Source organism: Oncorhynchus mykiss, chromosome 6, assembly GCF_013265735.2.
Source record: "Oncorhynchus mykiss isolate Arlee chromosome 6, USDA_OmykA_1.1, whole genome shotgun sequence".
Taxonomy (NCBI): domain Eukaryota; kingdom Metazoa; phylum Chordata; class Actinopteri; order Salmoniformes; family Salmonidae; genus Oncorhynchus; species Oncorhynchus mykiss.
Window position 1 is genome coordinate 42252162 of NC_048570.1, and position 25910 is coordinate 42278071.

At 42.2% G+C, this 25910-nt stretch overlaps 1 protein-coding gene across 1 annotated transcript in view; it reads right to left on the reverse strand.

Annotated features, from left to right (window-relative positions):
• Nucleotides 1–321: 321 nt before the first annotated feature.
• Nucleotides 322–25910, reverse strand: part of npdc1b (neural proliferation, differentiation and control, 1b) — a 49267-nt gene continuing 23678 nt past the window's right edge. The window contains exons 2-9 of the mRNA XM_021606543.2: nucleotides 20524–20685; nucleotides 6292–6387; nucleotides 5718–5930; nucleotides 5190–5256; nucleotides 3706–3790; nucleotides 3270–3349; nucleotides 2808–2907; nucleotides 322–2394 (exon numbers count right to left, since the gene is read on the reverse strand). Of these exons, the coding sequence (XP_021462218.1) occupies nucleotides 2329–2394; nucleotides 2808–2907; nucleotides 3270–3349; nucleotides 3706–3790; nucleotides 5190–5256; nucleotides 5718–5930; nucleotides 6292–6387; nucleotides 20524–20685 (869 nt within the window). The 3' untranslated portion in view covers nucleotides 322–2328. The remainder of the gene's footprint in view (nucleotides 2395–2807; nucleotides 2908–3269; nucleotides 3350–3705; nucleotides 3791–5189; nucleotides 5257–5717; nucleotides 5931–6291; nucleotides 6388–20523; nucleotides 20686–25910) is intronic.

Consider the following 25910-nt stretch of genomic DNA (forward strand, 5'->3'; position numbering starts at 1 on the left):
CAAGTTGGCCATTATTTTGGCTACAATGTCTAGAATCAGAAATCTGTGACATTGAAAGAGCATAGGGGGTTTAAAGCTGGTGTGTGTGTGTGTGTGTCTCTCGCTGTCACCAGATCTCAACCAAATTGGGAGATTCTGGTGCAGTGCTTGAGACAGCGTTTTCTACCACCATCAACAAAATTCCTATTCTGGAATTTATTGTGGAAGAATGGTGTCACAGCCCTCCAAAAGAGTTCCAGACACTTGTAGAACCTATGCCAAAGTGCATTGAAGCCGTTCTGGAGGCTCGTGGTGGCAACACTTCCAATTAAGACACTTTGCATCGGGGTTCTCTTTATTTTGGCAGTTACCTGTAGGTATGTGGTAAAACAGTCAAGGTTTGATGTTCAGCAACTTCACGAGTCATCTAGGCCTACATCAACGGATGGGTCCATTCTAAGAGAATCCTCTTTCTATCTCACATACATTGTTCTTGAAGCCTAACTGGGCAAATAAAATAAAACTACATCCACAGATCATTCATGTTACAGTACGTGTCAGACTACCTTTTCATTCAGTATGAGAGAGTTGAGGCAGAGAGTAAGAGAAATGGTTAAGTACATAGAAGAGCTAATGACATCAGCATTCCTGAGAGACAACGGCAATAGGCAACTTCTGAAAAGACTCGTGTGCTCCAAAGAGCACCCTTTTCCCTATAGTGCGACCCTTTTGACCAGGCCCTATCGGGCTTTCATAAAAAGTAAACGCACGATACAAAAGATTGGGGTGCAATTTGGGTCTCACATTAGGCTAAAGCAAACGGTGGTTCATTTGACACAGCAATCAGAAATATAGACTAATAATGTGTACAAATACATCATTAGTGACAGTTGGCCATCTCTGTACAGTACACGTCAGTGGCTATTTACATGAACATCATCACAAATCATGGGGACAAATATGTGTACACGATGGGGTTGCTCTGTTTCAGAGTTCTGTAAAAGAGGTTCCAAATTCCTTTGAAATCATTCACGTTATCTAGATAGCATAAGCAAGTTTACACAGGAAACTTGAATAACAATCATAAATGCATATAGACTTGTATCCCTTTTCAGCAGAACCCAGTGTCATCAAGTCATGCATAGAGGGACCATATATAATGATAATTAATATAATGGCTATATAAGAGAGCTTTAACAGGTCAGGTTTACCATATGCACTGCATGTGTACATGAAACAGTAAAATAAAATACAAATTGTTTATTTTTTAAAGTTAAATTATTAGAAAGTCAATGATGAGTTTCAGATATTTAAGATGCATAATTAATGGAACTTTATTCCCTATTTATATGTGTATGTAGGGAATGAGGTGACTTTTGTAATGCAGCCATTTAGTCTGGCCAATGATTAGCATTGACAGCCTTATAATTGTACTATGCCAAACCATTCTTCGTTTCAAAAGGCTTGAACTAACGTCTGCAGTTCCATAATTATTTCTAAGACCAGTTTTCAAGTCTACAGCTACCTATAGGCCCATAACACATCTTTCTTTTCCCACTGTAGTTCTCTGTTCTCCTTGAACCGGTCTGTGGGTATCTGTCGTATGAAGCAGGGTTGTATTCATTAGCGCACACTGTAGCGATACATTTTGCAATGGAAAAAGAAAACAGCATTTCTTGTTGGAAAAGTTCAGGTATAGTCCCTCTGTCAATTTGTCAATTTTTTTTCAAAATCAAGTTTGATTTCTAGTGAACACGACCCAGAAGTTCCTCTGTACAGGGGTGACACAGCGCAAAGGACTGAAGGGGAGAGCAGTACTTGGAGAATGTTATCCATCATCATACACATAATCTCTTAGTCAGTTTGTTGGTTGATGTGTGCACATGTTTGACAGAAAAAAAGAGAATTTTACAGGATCAATTACACCAGAGATAAGATAAACATAACAAAATACGAAGGAATGGATATTTTAGGCCAGACGGAAAGGTACAACGTCGTGTAGGTTTTCTAAGTGCGAGAGACGTCACAGGTCCCAGATATCAGTCCGATCCAAAAGGAGATTCACCTGCATGCCACTTCAATCTGCCATTCAGATACAGTGTCCATACAGTCCACCGCTTCTCTTCCTCCTCCTTTTCAAGTCCGTCTTTCTCACAACCTCCGCTCATTCCTTCTCTCCTTACAAACCTGCCGCCCTACCGTGTTAGGAGTTATCATGTGAGACAGGCTAGGTATAGAGAAACCCGATTATTTGTAGGTGTTCGAGTAATTAAGTGTGATTTGATCTTCCTGTACATGTAGGATGACATCTTTTATAGGTGCATATCAGAATGTCCAGGGTTGTCAGGGTTACTTGTGGCTCCGCTGAAGGGTGGAATCATCAAACAAAGGATTCTTCACCTCCATTTCCCCTGTCTAAAGAGAGAGAGAGAGTTAATGACAACCTGCCATGAGATGAGGAAGAATGTGTAGTTTATAAAACTGATTAGTAGTATCGAGTCCATTTATTTCCCCCACCCCCCCCCTCCCCTGATTAAAATTGTTACTTTATCATTCTGTTCTGATTTACATAACCTGTTAATTGCTCTATTTTCTAATTCAACAGTGTGCTTTGGCAATATGTATCAATACGTCAAGCCAATAAAGCAAATGCGAGAGAGAAAAGAAGAGAAGTCTGTAGCCTACTATTTATACAATTGTAAATGTACAGTATTTAACTAAAATGTATTCAAACTAGGAGGTAAATATATATTGGATATCAGTCGTGTATCGTTGCCTCTACCATGCCTGCATGTCTGTATAGTACACTATGTGTGTCTGTCTCTTACTGGGGCCAATCCAGGACACTCGTACACCGTGAAATCCCCGTCCTCATTCTCCTCATCTGACGTGGCCACAGAGTCAGGCACCTTTGGCTCATCCCGTTGTCTGAAGGATAAGGAAAAACAAAGAACAGAAAACTGGAGTCATGGAGGTATCCAAACATCACACCACAACCTACAATTCACCCTGATACAGACTGACAGGAAGGTCAGAAGGGAGGGAAGAGGAAGAGAGGCGAGACGTGGGCTGTGTCTGGAAACGTTAATAGCCTTCTTCCTCTGTCCTTTTCCCCCTTAATTCCTGGTAAAACACTTTGGAGCACCACCAAGTAGCTTTACAAAAGAGGAAACAAGGAATTGACAGCTGGTAACATTTTCAGACAGCCAGGGACAGACAGGTAAGTCTGGTTACGTAGCAGACGAGACAGACAGACGGAGTGGAGCTAGAAGGCCAGGGGCATGACTCACTTCTGCAGGGAGAGCATCTGCTGTTTCTGGTGTTGGTAGTGGTACATCTGGGCACTCTGAGCCAGCCTCTTATCCCCAGGCTGCAGGCAAGGCATACGATTACATTAGAGGGCATGGTGGCACCCTACTCCCTACACAGTACACTAATTTTAAACAGACTATATAAAAAGCAGGTGCCATGTGGGAGTGTTTCAATAGAACATTATTGTACAGAACGTGAGATTGTTTCAATGTGATTAGTATTGCATTGGAAATTGAAACACACTTTACAGTAAAACAATAAAATGAAGGTGATAAAAAAATAAAAAGGCAAAAAGCGATGAATAAAAATACAAACTAAATGGAAAGATAACGTAGGATAAAATAAAAAAATAAAAAACATTTATGATTTATATTGTAACCATGACTTTGTAATGCGATTGTGTTCTGTACTCACCACATTGTTGTCATAGGAATGGGGCCCCGTACCCCCATAAGCAGGGTAGTCTGCCTTCTGAGCCAGGCGCACACCTCTCTGCAACCTGAGATGATACAGGGACATCAGAGTTAGCTCTGTGCCATACCCAACACATTGTTCATCCACCATAATTTGCAAATGAATTCATTAAAAATCCTACAATGTGATTTTCTGGATTTTTTTTCTCATTTTTTCTGTCATAGTTGAAGTGTACCTATGATGAAAATTACAGGCCTCTCATCTTTTTAAGTGGGAGAACTTGCACAATTGGTGGCTGACTAAATACTTTTTTGCCCCACTGTATGTATGATATTGTCAAGTTAAAATGTAATTTTGTTTGAGGGTATGTAATTAAAAGCAGATGATTTGCGCATCATTTAAATGTAATCTTTAATTTGTGGGCTGAGCAAGTAGCTTATAATTACATACCCTCAAACAGAATGACATTTTAACTTGACAATATCATATTTGCATTTATTGTTTGGAGGGAAAAATATAACCTTTACGCAATCTCGAAAAGGGTGTTACTTGTTAGCGATTTTGAACAGGGCCCTATTTAATCTTTCCCAGTTTCTCAAAGTTTTTTCAGGTTTTCACTCTTGAAATATATCTATATTTATTATACTACAAAAACGGCATATTCTAACAATGCTTAACCCACACCAGAAGAGATAGTTGTGTTTGGATAGCTGCGTTTTTGTACTGTACAGTGTAGACTGCATGATGTGATGGCTGAGTTTGTTAAACAAATGCCGGGCAATTGATACAAATCATTATGATATCATTCTGCCAGGTAGGCCTACTTTGCAGTCAACATTTAATTGGGAAGCTGTTTGGGGAACGCCTTTAGACAATGTTCATTCAAACAGCGCATGATGGGTGAATTGCGCATCAAAGTCAACTAAGACTTTGGATCAAACATTTTGAATACCTGGTTTGCATGCCCATTGTTGCATACCGATTGATGTTGGAATAAATCTTGATTTTTTTTTAAAACATTTTTTAAATGAACCAAAAACTAACGTAACCAGCTAAAGCAATTCAAAAAAATTGGTGTCGCACTGCCAAGTCAAAGGGTCGCAAATTCGAGGATTTCGGTCACAATTTTGAGCTCTGGTTTAAAGTTTAGACCAATATGAATCTAATCTCCCTGAATTTGCTTTGTAATCATTTTACAAATAGTCAGGTAGCAAGTTAAACCTCGGTTGTTTATTAATGCGGAGTCAGTCGCGACTAAAATGGTTACATGGAGTAAATTTATACTAGTCCGTACAACTGAAGTGCATACAATTTACAATCAGCAACTTAAACGGACACTAAAACGAAGCGACAATGTGACTACTAAAAACACACTAAACTGTCCGTTCGTAAAACAGTTAAGTCAGTGTACAGTAAAGTACCGCGCAACATGTAAGAAACCAAAGCCGACTGGAACAAGATGCAGATGTAGGGAGAATGTTTACCTGATCCAACAGACACCAGCCAAGAGCAAGGCCACAGATCCCATGACCACAAACACACTAGTCATGACTGTAAAGAGGAAAAGAAAGGGTGTTAGGAAAAGAGGATGAAAACAGCTGGTAGAGAAAAGGGAAGACATATCCTGAAGAGGGTATAGATCAGAGGAGAAGACAAGAGACTAAAGGCACTGTCTAGGTTAGTTCACAGACTAGGAGAAGTCAGTGGGAGCTGAAAAATAATCCATTCACAAGGTTGTACGGGCATCCCAAATTGGATCCCTGGGAATATCGTGCCATTTGGGTCACTATAAACCTCAGTTAAGAGCCAAGAGCAGTTAAAGTCAATAAAAGCATTCATAAGATAATCAGGATGTGGAAAAACTTCAGATTGGAGAACAATGGTTCCCCTGTTCAATATTTCCATGAGAAATGTGTAGATAATACTGGAACGTTCTGGACTCATGTATATAGAGGAAAGCATTTTTGCTGTTAAAATCGAAACATTAAAAAGTAATAAGGAAGGTTACATGCCAATAAACACATGATCGTTGGAGGGGTAAGGGATGATCAGGGGCCCACTACGAACTGCTGGGATGTGGGTGGTGGTGGGGGCGGCTGTAGTCGTGTTATACGCGGCTGTAGTGGTACTGTGTGTCGTAGGCTGGTCTGTGGTAGGCCGTTGGGTGAGGATCATGGATGGGTCATCTTCCTCCTCGGCTTTGGAAAAATCCTGAGAGAGAGGAGCTAGGAGATACAAAAATGAGAGAATTAATGGTAATTGATAGCAAGGAAAACTATACTACTAATATAGCAAATCATATGATCTTCCTGGTCACATTATGCCATATCTACGCAATTAAAAGCTTTGTCAAATTCGGGCCTCCCGAATGGCGCAGCGGTCTAAGGCACTGCATCGCTACCGGCTACCCCCTTGGGCGGCACACAATTGGCCTAAAGTCGTCCGGGTTAGGGGAGGGTTTGGCCAGGGGGTGCTTTACTTGGCTCATCGCGCTCCAGCGATTCCTTGTCGCGGGCCGGGCGCCTGCAGGCCATAGGGCTTTGGTCAAAATATGACACTGTAAAGCCAAAGGTTTTCTTCTCTCACCTGGATGTTTGACCCCCGACTCCTTCCGTTGGCTGATGATGGTGGACAGGAAGTCTATCTCCTCATCCACTTCAGGGAACGTGGTCACTTTTCCCGCTGAAAGGAGAACATGATCTTGGTCATTGGGTTTCAATGATTACTTACACAACAATGTGAGGAGAGGAGAAGACAGAGGTAGATGCAGAGAGAGAGCGAGAGCGAGCAATTTCTCCTCCACCATCCAGGTGATTGCAGGTATGAGTCAGAGAGCTACAAATCGCCAATGATGACCTTCTACTCCACCATAGTGACTATGGGGAATCAGTCATCAGATGCTGACAACACAAGCTACACTTAATCAACTGCACAAGCTATTGATTTCCATACAGAACGAAAGGCTACGAAACACAGAGCCATATAGTCACACTACTGGAGAGATCAGGCAGGTATTCGTCCTATAATTGTATTAACAGTAGTGCAGTAGTTCGGGGTGGCAGATCAACAGGAAAACCACAGCCCTGCTGACTAAGGGAAATCCAGAGTCTTTGGTACTTGACTGCAGAGGCAAACACTTTAAAATGGGGAGCTAACATGGTCACCATATGGAATTACAGTGTCATCATGTAAATGCATCATATTGCATCTATTACTGAACATAAATACAACAACTTTAAAGATATGACTTATTCTCATTTACAATGACGGCCTACCCAGGCCAACGCTGGGCCAATTGTGCGCCGCCCTATGAGACTACCAATCACGGCCGGATGTGATGCAGCTGGATTCGAACCAGGTACTGCAGTGGCGCCTCTTGCAATGAGATGCAGCGTTTTAGACCACTGCCCCTGCTGGGGAGCCAGGCCCAGTCAATCAGAACAAATTCTTCCCCACAAAAGGACTTTATTACAAACAGAAATACTCCTCAGCACCACCTCAGACGATCCCTCAGGTGAAGAAGCCCGATGTGGAGGTCCTTGGCTGGCGTGATTACACTTGGTCTGCGGTTGTGATGCCGGTTGGAAGTACTACCAAATTCTCTAAAATGACATTGGAGGCGGCTTATGGTAGAGAAATTAACATTACATCTCTGGCAACAGCTCTGGTGGACATCCCTGCAGTCAGAATGCCAATTGCACACTACCTCAAAACATCTGTGGTGTGGTTGACAATACTGCATTTTTTAGAGTGGCCTTTTATTGTCCCCATGCTGTTTAATCAGCTTCTTGGATATGCCACATCTGCCAGGTGGATGGATTATCTTGGTAAAGCAGAAATGCTCACGAAGAGGGATGTAAACAAACTTGTGTTCAAAATTTGAGAGAAATAAGCTTTTTGTTCATATGGATAATGTCTAGCATCTTTTATTTCAGCTCACAACACTTAACATGTTGTGTTTATATTTTTGTTCAGTGTAAATACATGGCTCTCCTTGACTCCATCCATATACCCCGTACTGGTCCTCATAGGGGACACAGCGGAATTCCAGTTAGAAAGAACTGGTCCATGCTGCCCTCATGTGGCCAGTGTGGATAAACACACACACCTACACCAACAAGTGAGTCGATGATACGTGTAAGGATCCAAATCAAATCATTCATCAAGTACAAAAGGCTTGCGCAAACACAAACTACAGCCTTGCAAAAGCATTAAACATCTTTGTATTTGCAGAGATGACACGCTGCATGTTTCTTACATTGGATTGGTTTGTGCTTAATCATAAAGGGTTACTATATCAACAGTAATTAATAATGCCGGTTTCACAGGGGAGGTGAGAGCAGTGAGGTGATAAACTGCATAGCAGTACGGTGCTGTAAGTGTTAGAATGTGTGTGTATGTGTGGTGCTGTAATGCCTGTGTGTCTATGTATGAGACTGAGTAAACCAGTGATACTGTGTGTTGCTAGCTGGATCAAAGTGAGAGAATCTCTGTGTGGGTGGGTGTCTATGACAGAGTGAACGTGAGGTGCTTTCGTGCATACGTGTGTGTGTGTGTGTGTGCGTGTGTGTGAGGGAGAGTGGTGCAGTGTGTGTATGCGAGAGAGTGTGTGTGTGCATTCATGCGTGTATTTGTTTGTGTAAGAGATTCTGTACATTACATATTAGTGAGAGTGGGGGAATTGTGTCGCGGTGTGTGGGTGGATAGGTCAGCGTCTCTGTCATGAAGAGGTGCTCTGAGCGTGTGGGTGGGGGGCACAGAGGAGGTAGGGCGAGAACGATAGAGAGAGAGAGAGAGAGAGAGAGAGAGAGAGAGAGAGAGAGAGAGAGAGAGAGAGAGAGAGAGAGAGAGAGAGAGAGAGAGAGCAATAGAGAGAGAAAGACGGAGGGAGAGCGAGAGAGCAATCATGAATGAAAACCAAAACCAGGGCAACAGAGAGAGAAGCCAAGAAAGGGAAGGGAAGGGAGAGGATAGAAGGTAACTATTCCCCAGGTCATTTCTGTAAATGAGAATGTGCTCTCAGTCAACTTACCTGGTAAAATAAGGATTGAATAAATACAAATTTTAAAAAAGAGGGGGGGTTGGAGAGGTGAAGAACCGTAAATAAACCAAAGACCCATTTCTAAAGGCCGTTTCAAGTACTGTAAGGTATTATTATTTTCTGATGTAATAAATCTTTTCAAAATGTGAGACTTATATATACACACATCATCCCTCCATAGCTTGTGCCAACCAACCACATTGTAAGGTGCTCTAGAGATTCGCCTAGAGGTCAGTAAAGTGAAGTGCACAATAATACAATAGCGATGAATTGACCAGTGGCTTCCAAGCAGCTCTGAATAATAGTAACTGCTGGGCCCCCTGTCATCAATTCTTCCTATTCAGTTCAATGCAACTATTGTATGCAGCAGACCACAGATATGACTCCAATTATACTGGGCAAAAATAGAAACGCAACATGTACAGTGCTGGTCCCATGTTTCATGAGCTGAAATAAAATATGTTCCATATGCACAAAAAGCTTATTACTCTCAAATGTTGTGCACAAATGTATTTATATCCCTGTTAGTGGGCATTTCTCCTTTACCAAAATAATCCATGCACCTGACAGGTGTGCTATATCAAAAAGATGATTAAACAGCATGATCATTACACAGGTGCACCTTATGCTGGGGGGGAAATAAAGGACCCCTCTCAAATGTGCAGTTGTGTCACACAACACAATGCCACAGATGTCTCAAGTTGAGGGAGTGTGCAATTGGCATGCTAACTGCAGGAATGTCCACCAGAGCTGATGCCAGAGAATTCTAAATTCATTTTGCTACCGTAAGCCGCCTCCGTCGTTTCAGAGAATTTGGCAGTGTATCCAACCGGCCTCACAACCGCAGACCACATGTGATGACGTGCAGCAGCTTGTAGAGATTTGTAGTCTTGCATGATGTCTTCTTTGATGCTTTTTAGATTTTTTTAATCCGAGTGAATAGAGCCAAATATATTGATAAAAGCCACCTTGTGTGCGAGAGAGATTTACATGGATATCAAAATGTCATGCCAGGGTAAGCTTACACAAAACACAGTCCTTATTTGAAGTGTTTCTAAAATCTACAAAGGATCAAATTAATGGTGGAAAAACAACGAACCATTTCAGTGTTTGAACGCTAGGCTTTATGGCTATTATGACACGGCCAGTCACATTCTGTTAAAGGTCCCCAAAGCACACACAGCCCTGGGTCGCTCCTCTTTTCAGTTCGCTGCAGCTAGCGACTGGAACAAGCTGCAAACAAACACGAACTGGACAGTTTTATCTCAATCTCTTCTTTCAAAGACTCAAATCGTGGACACTTACTGACAGATGTGTTGCTACCATGCTATGTTGTTGTCTTAGGGCTCTCTTTATGTAGTGTTGTCTCTCTTGTCGTGATGTGTGTTTTGTCCTATATTTTTAATCCCAGGCCCACGTCCCCGCAGGAGGCCTTTTGGTAGGCCGTCATTGTAAATAAGACTTTGTTCTTAACTGACTTGCCTTGTTAAATCAAATTAAAAAGTCCACTGCGGAGCTCAATAGCCCCATATAGTAGCCGACTAAACAACACGATATACGATGGAGTTTGAGCAGCAGCTGGTGTGAGCAGACTGGTGCTCCGACATCACATACAATTATTTATTCAAATAAAAAAACACTATTGATTTCAACACCCAAAGAATAGCCTGCAAGTACACAGAACATTTTATCTGACGTCGGAGCTCTAGTCAGTCTACACTAGTTACCGCCAAACTCCAATTGTAAATCGTTGTTTAAAAATCGGCTATATAGTTGAGCCATGATAAAGCTGCTTTATTTTTCTATTCACACAGTAAGAACAAAAGCCTCAATGCTCGTCTCCTGTCCTGTCATATGAAATTAGTAAATGTCAGTAAGTAATGAATTTTAAATCACGGAACCCTTTTTCAATGTGGCCCCCTTCTAGCTGTGGACGATGGCATATGGGTCTGAATGACGCAAGCCAGTTATGCATATATTAGTGATCTATTCCCTATTGATAACAGAGAAAAAGGTTGCACCTGAAGCCAATGCAAGATAGTCAACTCCAGCTGCAATTTCCAATAATCTGGTGGCCACAGTTGAAGTGAAAATCTCGGACTTAAAACAACAGCTAGGGGAAAGGGTGCCGTTTGGGAGCACACAAGACACAGTGGCAACAGAAATATGAGTCATACTGCAGCTCAATGCTCAAATGTAATTATTCTGTCACATTTCCTCAAAATGTTCTGTGTTTGTCGAGTGGGTGGTTGGGGTTGGGTAAAAACCAATCTCTCGTTTGAACATGTCTGCAAATATTGCCTTGTTTTGGGGGAAATGACCTGAAATAGGCAACTGTTTGCCCCGTGTGTCTAGCAGCCATTGTCTACTGGAAATACGCTGCCGATTGCCCCATGTGCCTAGTAGCCATGGTCTCAAGTGTATTACATATAATTGTTCCAGGTGTTTTGTAAGTGAGCGAGCTATACTGTAGGGCAGGCTTCCCCAAATGGCGGCCCGCGTGCTGTGGTTTAATTTGGCCCCCCAAGTTTTCTGAGCAACTGAAAAACATATATATAATCTGAACAAAAATATAAATGAAACATGTGTTGGTCCCATGTTTCATGAGCTGAAACAATATATCCCAGATATCTTCCATATGCATAAAAATATTCTCTCAAATTTTGTGCACAAATTTGTTTACATCCCTGTTAGTGAGCATTTATCATTTTAGAGAAATTGGCAGTCCCTCCAACCGGCCTCACAACATACAAAGTGGTTCGCATGCGAATCATTCTTATCCATTAAATTCAGTCATGTGCCAGTCATGTCCTAAGTGGCTGCAAAGAACTAAATGGCCATTAGGAAAATGGATACCACTTAAATGCGGTGGGCTAAGTCGGTGAATTAACTGTGTGTACAGCTACAAATCCAGAGGTCTCAAATGGCATCCTTATTCACTACATAGTGCACTATTTTTGAACAGAAGCCGGACTATGGTCAGAGCAGTGCATACAGGGACCACTTGGGAAGCAACCCACGATGAGAGCCGGTAAACATGTCCAGATGACAGATACTCAAAGTCTAAACGGGCAAACTGTTGCTCACAACATCAGTGTGCTCAGTGTGTATGGAGTGGCTAGAATATCCACGGATGAGCTCGCTCAGGAGGAGGATAGCGTGTGTGAAGGGCAGCAAGAGGAAAAGAAAGAGAAGAAAAGGAGGATAGAGTGATAGAGAGGAAGAGAGATATGTGGAGGAGGAAAGAATGATAGAGGGGTCCTCTCTAACCTTCTGTTTAGTGATTTATTCTGTTTACCATCAGCTCTTCTAGAGCCAGTCAGTGGATGTGTCCCAAATGGCACGCTTGCGTTAAAAGTAGCATGCTTGATAGGGATCAGGGTGCCATTTGGGATGTATTTTCTGTCAGTGGATCAGGGAAAACCTTCTTGGCAGACAGTCCATGCTTTACAATCTGTGCTGAGGGATAATCGTTTAGACTTTGTTGTGGCTAGGCTGTAATCTCACAGACCGGTGGTGAATCAGGTCTCAGTCTTTCAATTCCTTTCCTTCTTTAATGTAGGGCTTTCCTGGAGTCACCCTCCCTCCAGTGTCTGTCTGGCCTATGACTAAATCTAATCTAAGATATTTCTTTATGGGTTTTAATGCCAATTGTTTTGTATCAATACGACTTTATGAAAGTCATCCATTCTCATTTTGAACCATTATGAATCCTTTCCCATTGCTCTGGCTCTCTCTCTCCATTGGAACAACAAACCTTTTTCCCGAGCTATCAGCTCTCAGTCCCCTGATGACGCACCCCCTACGCTGTCTCATTAACACTCGTTAAAGTCTGAGGCAGTGGGGGACTGGAGGGGAGACTGCTATTATCCATTAAAAAGTGAGCAATATTAACTTATTTTTCACATTAAACTAGTCTCTCGTGAGATGGGACAGACAATGTGGAACAGTTCTCCCTGTGCCCTCGTTTTGTATAACAGGTTATTAGGACGAATCTTGTGGGGGTACACTCAACGTTCCCTCAAAAGGTCTGCTGAGTGCAAACCTGAACATTGTGAAAATTCTGTGCAACTCCTGGCGTTTACTGCGAACACTGCGGCTGTACCCGCTTTAACTTACAGTTATAACAGTGTTCAAGTTGACTGCTGTGGCTATTTGATCATAATTTAGTCCTAAATTAGAGTGGCCTACCATCAAAACCAATGGAGAAAATGGATCCCACAACATTCTAACAAATAGCTGTTCTATCATTCAGCCTACAGTAGCAACCAACCATTCGATTAGACCTTTTAGAAACTTTTTATAGTCCTGAACCCCTTCAAACATTCAACCTCCAGCTGCGTACCCCTCTAGCACCAGGGCAGGGGACTCTCAAATGTTTTTTTCCTATCATTGTAAGCCTGCCACACACACAATACAATACATTTATTAAACATAAGAGTGTGAGTTGTCTTCACAACCCGGCTCGTGGGAAGTGACAAAGCGCTCTTATAGGACCAGGGCACAAATAATAATAATCAATAAATAAAATTTTGCTCTTTATTTAGCCATCTTATATATAAACCTTTATTTGTTAATTGAAAATTGTGAATAATGAGAAGGGTGTGCTTGAAAGGATGCACATAACTCTGCAATGTTGGGTTGTATTGGAGAGAGTCTGTCTTAAATAATTTCCCACACAAAGTCTGTGCCTGTATTTAGTTTTCATGCTAGTGATGGCTGAGAATCCCCTCTCACATAGGTACGTGGTTGCAAAGGGCAACAGTGTCTTAACAGCGCAATTTGCCAAGGCAAGAAACTCTGAGCGTAGCCCAATCCAGAAATCTGTCAGTGGCTTGTGATTAAATTCAATTTTCACAGAACTGCTTTATGCAATTTCGATGAGACTCTCTTGTTCAGATATCGGTAAATGGACTGGAGGCAGGGCACGAAAGGGATAACGAATCCAGTTGTTTAAGTCGTCCGTTTTGGGAAAGTACCTGCATAATTGCGCACCCAACTCACTCAGGTGCTTCGCTATATCACATTTGACATTGTCCATGAGTGTGAGTTAATTTGCACACAAAAAAATCATACAATGGAAAGACCTGTGTATTGTCCTTGTTAATGCAGACAAAAAAAGAGCTCCAACTTATTAAAATCATATTCTCAATTTTGTCCCGCACATTGAATATAGTCTTGGAGAGTCCCTGTAATCCTAGATTCAGATCATTTAGGCGAGAATAAACATCACCCAGATAGGCCAGTCGTGTGAGAAACTCGTCATCATGCATGCGGTCAGACAAGTGAAAATGAAAATGAAAGAAAACTACGTTTGTCTCTCATTTTAAAAAAAACGTGTCAATACTTTGCCCCTTGACAACCAGCACACTTCTGTATGTTGTAAAAGCGTTACATGGTTTCTGCCCATATCATTGCATAGTGCAGAAAATACATGAGAGTTTAGGGGCCTTGCTTTAACAAAGTGAACAATTTTCACTGTAGTGTCCAAAACGTCTTTCAATCTGTCAGGTATTCCCTTGGCAGCAAGAGCCTCTCTGTGGATGCTGCAGTGTACCCAAGTGGCGTCGGGAGCAACTGCTTGCACGCGCGTTACCACCCCACTAGGTCTCACTGTCATGGCTTTTGTGCCACAGATACCAACACATCTTGACCACCAAAGTCCATTTGATGCTGTCCAGTATCCTCTCTTGTTGTCCTGGTTTCCAGTGGTTTGCAGAAGAGGATGTCTTCCTTAATTGACCCCCCATAAACGTAACGGACATATACCAGGAGCAGCGCCACGTCTGTTGACTCATCAGGCTGTAACGCATATATTGCACGGGTTTGTATGCGAACCAGTAATTGTTTCAAAACATCTCCTGCCATGTCACTGATGCAATTTTCTGTATAGTTTTTTGGGCCTTTTCCCCCAGCATTGTTTCAGCCATATCCGTGGCAGCAGGAAGAATGAACTTCTCCAGAATAGTATGGGGCTTGCCTGTCCTAGCCACTCGGTAGCTCACAACATAAGACTCTTCTAGCCCCTTCTTATTAATAGTATCTGTCGCTTTTATAAATGTCTTACTACTTGGAAGTCATAATTCTCACTCAAAAAACTCCCATGGCTTATTTTTCTAATTGGCATGTTTTGATTCTAAATGTCTGCGCAAGAGTCAAGGTTTCATCATGTTGAAAGATAATACTTTTGAACATATAACACACTGTGGCTAAGGAAAGGCACTACTCCCAAATCAATGTAGTTCTCATCATATTTGTGGTGCTTTCCCGGGTAAGGGGGCAGTAGCTCATCGGCTGCATCAGATTCACTGTCAGTGTCCATGCTAGCTGGGCTAACAACAAATGTAGAATTACTGATGCTAGCATTGGATGTGCTCGTGGAAGCATAACAACTTGTGTCGTCGACAGGTGCAGGTGTAGTACTGCTGGTAGTAGCAGTACAACCAGTAGAGCTGGTATGTGCCTAAATGGACGTGGGCCTTACTTTTTAAACATTTCTAAATATTTATCAATTTTCGAGCAAAACATTTTTATAATTTTTTAAATGTGAATCACATTTTTATTTATTTGGCATAACCCAGTTTGGGAATACCTGGATTAGACTATTGGAAAAAACATGTAGGGCTTGACATTAACCCATTTAACTTGTAATTTAAATAGATTTTTATTTGGATGTAATGGACATACACAAAATAGTCCAAATTGGTGAAGAGAAAAAATTGTTTAAAAAAATGTTTAAATAAAAGGAAAAGTGGTCCGTGCATATGTATTCACCCTCTTTGCTATGAAGCCCCTAAATAAGATCTGGTGCAACCAACCTTCAGAAGTCACATAATTATTTAAATAGATTGCACACAGGTGGACTTTAAGTGTCACATGATCTCTCATATAGTATATATATATATATATATATATCACACATACACACTGCTCAAAAAAATAAAGGGAACACTTAAACACAATGTAACTAACTAAGTCAATCACACTTCTGTGAAATCAAACTGTCCACTTAAGAAGCAACACTGATTGACAATAAATTTCACATGCTGTTGTGCAAATGGAATAGACAACAGGTGGAAATTATAGGCAATTAGCAAGACACCCCCAATAAAGGAGTGGTTCTGCAAGTGATGACCACAGACCACTTCTCAGTTCCTATGCTTCCTGGCTGATGTTTTGGTCACTTTTGAATGCTCGCGGCCCTTTCACTCTAATGGTAGCACGAGACGGAGTCTACAACCCACACAAGTGGCTCAGGTAGTGCAGCTCATCCAGGATGGCACATCAATGCGAGCTGTGGCAAGAAGGTTTGCTGTATCTGTCAGCGTAGTGTCCAGAGCATGGACGCGCTACCAGGAGACAGGCCAGTACATCAGGAGACGTGGAGGAGGCCGTAGGAGGGCAACAACCCAGCAGCAGGACCGCTACCTCCACCTTTGTGGAAGGAGGAGCAGGAGGAGCACTGCCAGAGCCCTGCAAAATGACCTCCAGCAGGCCACAAATGTGCATGCGTCTGCTCAAATGGTCAGAAACAGACTCCACGAGGGTGGTATGAGGGCCCGACGTCCACAGGTGGGGGTTGTGCTTACAGCCCAACACCGTGCAGGACGTTTGGCATTTGCCAGAGAACACCAAGATTGGGAAATTCGCCACTGGCGCCCTGTGCTCTTCACAGATGAAAGCAGGCTCACACGTGACAGACGTGACAGTCTGGAGACGCTGTGGAGAATGTTCTGCTGCCTGCAACATCCTCCAGCATAACTGGTTTGGCGGTGGGTCAGTCATGGTGTGGGGTGGCATTTCTTTGGGGTGCCGCACAGCACTCCATGTGCTCGCCAGAGGTAGCCTGACTGCCATTAGGTACCGAGATGAGATCCTCAGACCCCTTGTGAGACCATATGCTCATGCGGTTGGCCCTGGGTTTCTCCTAATGCAAGACAATGCTAGACGTCATGTGGCTGGAGTGTGTCAGCAGTTCCTGCAAGAGGAAGGCATTGATGCTATGGACTGGCCCGCCCGTTCCCCAGACCTGAATCCAATTGATCACATCTGGGACATCATGTCTCGCTCCATCCACCAACGCCACGTTGCACCACAGACTGTCCAGGAGTTGGCCGATGCGTTAGTCCAGGTCTGGGAGGAGATCCCTCAGGAGACCATCCGCCACCTCATCAGGAGCATGCCCAGGCGTGGTAGGGAGGTCATACAGGCACGTGGAGGCCACACACACTACTGAGCCTCATTTTGACTTGTTTTAAGGACATTACATCAAAGTTGGATCAGCCTGTAGTGTGGTTTTCCACTTTAATTTTGAGTGTGACTCCAAATCCAGACCTCCATGGGTTGATAAATTTGATTTCCATTGATAATTTTTGTGTGATTTTGTTCTCAGCACATTCAACTATGTAAAGAAAAAAGTATTTAATAAGAATATTTCATTCATTCAGATCTAGGATGTGTTATTTTAGTGTTCCCTTTATTTTTTTGATATATATACACATACACACAGTGCCTTGCAAAAGTATTCGGCCCCCTTGAACTTTGCGACCTTTTGCCACATTTCAGGCTTCAAACATAAAGATATAAAACTGTATTTTTTTGTGAAGAATCAACAACAAGTGGGACACAATCATGAAGTGGAACGACATTTATTGGATATTTCAAACTTTTTTAACAAATCAAAAACTGAAAAATTGGGCGTGCAAAATTATTCAGCCCCCTTAAGTTAATACTTTGTAGCGCCACCTTTTGCTGCGATTACAGCTGTAAGTCGCTTGGGGTATGTCTCTATCAGTTTTGCACATCGAGAGACTGAATTTTTTTCCCATTCCTCCTTGCAAAACAGCTCGAGCTCAGTGAGGTTGGATGGAGAGCATTTGTGAACAGCAGTTTTCAGTTCTTTCCACAGATTCTCGATTGGATTCAGGTCTGGACTTTGACTTGGCCATTCTAACACCTGGATATGTTTATTTTTGAACCATTCCATTGTAGATTTTGCTTTATGTTTTGGATCATTGTCTTGTTGGAAGACAAATCTCCGTCCCAGTCTCAGGTCTTTTGCAGACTCCATCAGGTTTTCTTCCAGAATGGTCCTGTATTTGGCTCCAATTTTAACCATCTTCCCTGTCCCTGCTGAAGAAAAGCAGGCCCAAACCATGATGCTGCCACCACCATGTTTGACAGTGGGGATGGTGTGTTCAGGGTGATGAGCTGTGTTGCTTTTACGCCAAACATAACGTTTTGCATTGTTGCCAAAAAGTTCCATTTTGGTTTCATCTGACCAGAGCACCTTCTTCCACATGTTTGGTGTGTCTCCCAGGTGGCTTGTGGCAAACTTTAAATCACACTTTTTATGGATATCTTTAAGAAATGGCTTTCTTCTTGCCACTCTTCCATAAAGGCCAGATTTGTGCAATATACGACTGATTGTTGTCCTATGGACAGAGTCTCCCACCTCAGCTGTAGATCTCTGCAGTTCATCCAGAGTGATCATGGGCCTCTTGGCTGCATCTCTGATCAGTCTTCTCCTTGTATGAGCTGAAAGTTTAGAGGGACGGCCAGGTCTTGGTAGATTTGCAGTGGTCTGATACTCCTTCCATTTCAATATTATCGCTTGCACAGTGCTCCTTGGGATGTTTAAAGCTTGGGAAATCTTTTTGTATCCAAATCCGGCTTTAAACTTCTTCACAACAGTATCTCGGACCTGCCTGGTGTGTTCCTTGTTCTTCATGATGCTCTCTGCGCTTTTAACGGACCTCTGAGACTATCACGGTGCAGGTGCATTTATACGGAGACTTGATTACACACAGGTGGATTGTATTTATCATCATTAGTCATTTAGGTCAACATTGGATCATTCAGAGATCCTCACTGAACTTCTGGAGAGAGTTTGCTGCACTGAAAGTAAAAGGGGCTGAATAATTTTGCACGCCCAATTTTTCAGTTTTTGATTTGTTAAAAAAGTTTGAAATATCCAATAAATGTCGTTCCACTTCATGATTGTGTCCCACTTGTTGATTCTTCACAAAAAAAATACAGTTTTATATCTTTATGTTTGAAGCCTGAAATGTGGCAAAAGGTCGCAAAGTTCAAGGGGGCTGAATACTTTCGCAAGGCACTGTATGTGTATATATATATATACATACACACACACACGTTCTGAAAGGCTCCAGAGTCTGCAACACCACTAAGCAAGGGGCACCATGAAGACCAAGGAGCTCTCCAAACAGGTCAGGGACAAAGTTGTGAAGTACAGATCAGGGTGGGGTTATAAAAAAATAATGATACAAATGATACAACCCCCCCTAATTTTTTAAAAAATTCATAAAACCCACACACCAATGGCTCTGTAGATGCTGATCGATTGTAGCCTGATCTTTGGATCCTCACAGGAGAGTCATGACACCGCTTATGCTGTAAACATAGTCCAGTTCAAAGTGAATGGCACAGATCCATATATGGCAATGGTATATTTGCAAATAGGCCTACTGCAGCTCTGATTGGTTACGACACACCGATCTGTGTAGAGTTTGGGCCTGTCATATCTGTCAATGCAATATAATCTTACAACGATGCATTCTGCTTACAACAATATATATATATATATATATAGTTAGTTTTGCATACTCAATATGCATAATACAGTGCTCCGCTCTCATGCTGTGAGGGCATTCTCTGACGATGTTCTCTTGAGTACGCTTGTGAGAACGAGAATGTGGAGAATGCATAAAACATTACATTTGAGAAGCACTCGCACTCCCCCTACTGTATTACCTCATGCTTCACCTCCCCATTTACTGAACCTTCTTCCAGCCAGGACAATAGCAACAAGACAAAACAAGATATTCACAAAGCAAATATAATAACTATTATCAGCTAGATATTTCAATCGTTAATAATCTAACCAGCTTGCCAGTTAAACAGGCAAATATGACAAATTAATGTTATGCAAGGTAGATGTAAATATTTTGGGGGTACCTACCAATTATTTGTGGCTAGCTAGCTAGATAGCCCTATTGACTTATTATGGGCTTGTGATCTACGGTATGTAGGCAGGTAAACATGCCAAAATTAACACAGCGTGTATTTATTAACATATCAAACATTTCATTCCGATGGCGGAGTGTATATTCTCTCGCTGCAGCTCAAATAATGAAATAACTGTTTTCAAGAAATGTTACCACATTTTTCAAGTGGTTGCATTTTTTTTATTTTTAAATTGCATACTTTCCGTTGAAGCTTGCATTGATAGCATGCTGCAAAATATGTAGAAATTGAGTACGCATTCGATAAGTGCCCACCATGCTCCATTTTGCATACTTGGACATACTCCGAACCTTCCATGCTCCAATTTGCGTGCTCAGAGCATGGTAGTATGCTTTTTGAGAAACACCCCAAGTCTTGCATAGTTCGTTTTGTTTCGGTATGTTGCATTGAAAGTGGCTAATATTGCGTTGATTCAATCACAATTACCACAGTAAAGGGAAATGTTGATAGTGTTAACAGGGAAAAGTCTAGAAAGTTGAGTGAAGTTCAAACTAGTGCTTCTCTGCGCAGGCAGATATTTATTCTGCACGGCAGTCCTGAGGGAGAAGCTTAGAGGGAACATAGGGTACACTTACATTCAGCATCTTTTGAATTTTGGAAGGAGAAGGGATATTTGTCCCAAAGGCTTGGTCAAGGCTTGCAACGAGACGTGCTTTGTGGCTTTGGCTACAGTTTCTACACTAGCAGTGAAACAGCAATGCATTGGCATTAGTAGGGATAAGTGAACATACCAAAATGGGGGGCGTGAGCATGTCTCCTCTTCACTATGCATCTGCCATGTGAGTTCTCTACCAGCGGGTTGAGGCAGGGGCCGCAGTGTGAGCTGCCCGGCTGGCAGAAATGACGCCCTGCTCTGGCACAGTCTAAGCTCCGCGGGCATACTGAAGAAGACCCTGTGGAGATAGTAAGACACAGAGTAACATTAGTATTCACATCCATTTGGATTTTAACGCCAGTGCACCTGCGCTAACAGTGAAAAGGTGAGCCCATCTCTTCCTGACTGTTGGTGCTAACGTCAGCAGACATTTTACTTGAACATGTTCCTGTAAAAATGCCAATCAAATGTATTGTCAATCAAAACACCAGTCTCTATGACAATACCCATTGAGGCTTCCACACAAATTGGACACACACACACTAGAGAACTAAGCATATAACATTGTGCACAGAGGCATCTCATGAGTCTTATAGCCTAGCTATTATCAGGGTGCCTAAGGTGACAACGGAAGAGTGAGTGAGAAAGAGAGAAAATAGACAAAGGAAAAAATAGAATCATAATTACTGGTGCCTGACAGTACGTCATCTAATATAATACGCCTCCAGGCCAGCCCTACCACTCACTGAGCTACAGCTAATCAGAATAGATACAGCGTCCCAAATGGCACCCTATTTCCTGTGTAATGCACTCCTGTTGACCAGAGCACTGGTCACAATAAGTGCACTACATAGGGAATAGGGTGCAATTTGAGTCACAGCTCTAGTTTTAGCTGAGGATACACCTAGTCGGACATCTACTTCACTACCTCTCAGGAAAACCAGCCAAATTCCTCACTGTACCAAATCTCAGTCAGAGAAACCAAACTCCTCTGAAGTCTGAGGGGAGTCTTTAGTTTGTAGACTTTGTTATCTAAGGGTCAGAAATTATTCTGCAGGTTTAGGCTACCATGGAGGAGGTTGAAATCCTTCACTCTGATGTGAACAGAATATTAAACTACAGTATTACTTGACCGGTGTTTGATGTTGTTTTGGGGCCATGGTCATGTGGCCTCTGTCGCCACCTGACCGGTGTGTAGTGGGGTGGAGGTGGACAGGCTCTCTGGGCTGGGGGACTATATGGGCCAGCAGGTGGGTGCTAAGATAAGGAAAAAGACTGTGCTGTTAGCTAAAGGCCCTTTTCTCATGGAATAGTAACCCTCACTGTGACCAGAACAGTGAGTGAGTCAGTCAGTCTGCCCAAGGCTCCTGACTCCTGTTGGGTTGTATGTTTGGTGTCAGGTGTTTTTACTGTTAGGCAGGCTGATTAAACTCCTAACCGACCAAATGACAGGCCCTAGTCAAAATTAGTGCACTACATAGGCCAGGGAATAGCCAATTGGGAAGAAGCCTTAGTCTTTGTGTGTGTGTGTGTATTTGAGAGGTCTTGGTTGGGCTCGACTTAGCAAGGCTGTTAGAGGATTCATACAACCAGCCGTAGGCTTGTTCTTCTCTGCCTGCCAATGCTCTGTAAGCATTCAATAGGCTGAGGGAAGCAAATAATTAAAAGTAAACTTATCAATATTAACCCCTTACTGACTCTCCCCCCAAAAATAAGTCAGCCAACTACTGAAACTCTAGGCTGCTGTGGTTGCCATAACGACTGCCATGGCAACAGACAGCGTGACATCAGGTGTGAGTCAAACTGTGAATGCAGAATCCGAGGATGGAGAGAAGGGGTGGGGGAAGGTGGGATTAAGACAAACTAAGATTAAGACAAACGATAGCGAGAAGAGAACATTTATTTTAAGTGGGTTAGTAAACTTTAAAGGACAGTGTTTATTTTAAGTAGTAAACTATGCTCCAGTCTGCTTTTGATAAGCGTTATCAATGAGATATTCATGAGTTTTGAACCTGAAAAGCAAAAACAAACCCTTGAATCTCATCTGAATGTAATTTTAAAGTAGCTAAAAAAAAGCTACAAATACTGACCTATATTTATTCTCTCTCATTCTCATGGTCTACGTCCCAAATTGCAGCCTATTTTGTCCAGGGCTCTGGTCAAAAGTAGTGCACTATGTAGGGAATAGGGTGCAATTTGGTACGCAAGTTCAGTTTTCCTGATCTGACTAATTAACTCAATATCTGGCCCAAATGGCTTGTTTTTGCACTTGACAAATCACACTTCTCAATTGGTTCTGACAGAGAGCAGATCTCCTGTAATCTTCATTCAGCACCAGCAGGCTATAATCACCCCCCCCCCCCCCCCCCCCCCCCCCCCCATCTCATTTTCCTCAGAGAGCACGGTCTCTCAACAATATGCTAGTCTAGACCCTGGCTATGGCCATGAAACAACGAGAGAGAACGGAATACGGTTCCCTCAGCAGCGTGACAAAAAAAATTAAAACTACTTGAGATTACCCTGTAAACCATGTAATTAAAAATGACAAAAACATTGAAAAGGAGAAAATAGGTTGTGAGGGGTATGAACAAACAACAAGACCCAGGTCTTTACAAAGCATCCATGTCAACTAGTGATGGTCTTCCATAGGCAGCATCCAGCTGCTTGCCGCCTAAGCAGGCACAACTGACTACAAGTTTTTCATCATTCTCCACACCTATCCGTGGGTCAATAAATCCACAACTGACGCATATAACCAAATCCTCTCTGGGTACACTTGAGGTCGCCTCGTTCATCTGGCAGCACACATTGCGTCCCAAATGGCATCATATTCCTATCCTAATGCTCTACTTTTGACCTAGTATTAAGGGAATAGGGTGCCATTTTGGAAGCGCTGTAGTCCATCTAGCAGCATACTGTATGCAAAACAGAAGACGTAAATGTAGTACTGCAATCTCTCCAACTCTACCAAACTGAGGTGAGTCAAGTAGACTGTCTCCTCCATTTTGATGTGAAGGGGTTTTATGCCTATGAACTGTCTGCCAAAGTTAATTCCATTTAAAACTACTGAAGACCTGGAATAGAAAAACAATGGCAATCATTTTCTGGGAACTCCAATGAATTCATAAACAGAAATTAAATTTAACCCTTGTGTGGTGAGGGTCATGTTTTTTGTTATTCACCCAATGTTTGCGGGTCTCATAACCCAATAATATTGTTGGACTTTCAAAACAATACAGCTGTAACAATTTACGTAAAGACTTAAAATGTTGACACATCAATTACAAGCAATATAGACAGCATACATGGTTAACATTTGCCATTTACCTCTGCTAGATCACACATATACACATATATATATATAAAAGTGCTATCCCTTTTTTTAAATATATAATCAAGACATGGGTGGAATAAATAATGTTTATATTGAACAAATATAAACGCAAAAGTTATCACTATTGATGTTTTTTTGCTTTGAATTGAACAAATTGGAAGGACAAATTTGACACTGTATTTTACGGAAATTATAAATGAGCCCCAATGAACACAAATTAAGGCCTGTCTACACACCACATGGACAGAGTTTTACTGTGTGTGTGTGTGTTGCAAATGTGTTTCTTGATGCATGTGTTGTGTCTTCCTGCCCTTCTTTGGGCCCCCCCCCCCATTTTTCTTTCAGTAAACATTTAAAATGGGCCCCACAGACACGAACACCACATAAGGGTTAATTGACTCAAATGAAAATGGTATGACTATGGGGATTATCAAAGCACTACGGCACGGTACGGTCTACGGCACGTGCGATAGCTCCTCCACAACCTGCCACCTATTAGGGCTGGTGATCCTCAGGGCTAGGCAGGCTGTGTGAGGTCAGATAGCTAGCTGTTCGCTGCGGTCAGAGGCCAGACATTGAGCCCCGTGTACCTAGGGCACTGAAGGGTGGCAACCGGGGCGCTAATCTGAAAACATGACAGGCAGTGTCCTGTCATGTCATTTACAAATAGAAGACTCTGCCTCTATCAAGCTGTCTGTCTGCCTATCCGTTTGAGGGATGTCAACAGGAAGAGTCCAGACTGATTAGCATCCTCTTTTAGGCTATTGTTTACTATTAAGACTTAAGTATGTCCCAAATGGCACCCTATTTCCCATATAGTGCACTTATTTTGACCAGTGCCCTAGTGCACTATATAGGGAACACTAGGATTCCATTTGGGACACAGCCTTACACTCTTCCAGAGGGTGTTATAGAAAAGACAGTTCTATTTTGGCCCCTTGGCTCACTTCTGCTCCATCTGTTTAGAGCCATTTTCTGTTTACCATCAAACAGCCTGTTCGAGTGATGCGTGCGCATCCCAACATGAAAATGTGCTGTAGCAGGATAGCTAACACTGATATCGGGACCGTGACAAATTTAACAGTGAGTGAGTGATGACCATATTAACACGCAAGAGTGTTGGCTATAGCTCTGTTCAACAAGTACATTCATCTTCTGGCTTTATCTCTGTAATTAACAAATATATAAAACGCAACAATTTAAAAGATTTTATTGAGTTACATTTTATGTAAAGAAATCAGTCAACTGACAAAAATTCATTAGGCCTTAATCTATGGATTTCACATGACTAGGCAGGGGTGCATCCATGGGTTGGTCTGGGAGGGTATAGCCAGGCCCAGGAAATCAGAATGAGTTTTTCCCATAGAAACACTCCTCAGCATCCCTCCCCTGATCCCACAGGTGAAGATGCCAGATATGGAGGTCCTGGGCTGGCTTGGTTACACGTGGTCTGCGGTTGTGAGGCCGGTTGGACGTACTGTCAACGTTTAGCATCTACTTTTATGTTTTTTCCATGACCAAACATCTCTAGCTACCCCCTCTAGCTACCCCTTATTCCACAATAAGCCTTTTACGCCCAATGGTCCCTCAACTTCGGACAATTCGGGAACTCTCCATCTCCTCTTTAAACCCAACCTACCTTCCCCCATTTTCCCTACGCTGCTTCCTTCACTTGTTCTTCTCCTGATTTGATCACATCTAGACTCAGTAGCGTTTAACTTTTTTTATTTTTTTATGTAAGTGTTGTACCGTTTTTGCTACCTCTCACCTGTGTAATGCTGTCCTCCTGCTTACTCTGGGGTCCAGACTGAATGCAGTGGTAAACATGCTGCTCACAATTAACAGCAGCAACATGGACCTGGTAAATTGACAAGAAAGGTGTTGATATAGCTGCGTTTAGGCATGGCTTCCTTGTTTTGAGTATGTTTAGTGTGTTTCTCATTCTGCTGGAGCGGACCTAGTATTTTATATAAAACCTACCTACCTTGTCCAGTTTTTCCATTTCTAACTCATCCACCAAAATATACTGTTTTTACATGCCATTTGTGCTGGTCTAATTCCTAAAATGGAAAAGCATAAGAATCTGTGCGCTCTCGGATAGTAATGGTCCCAGGTTTGTGGCATTGATTAATACATAATTTAATGTTTACTTAAAATTTCAGATGTTTATATGTTATGTATAAAAGGGA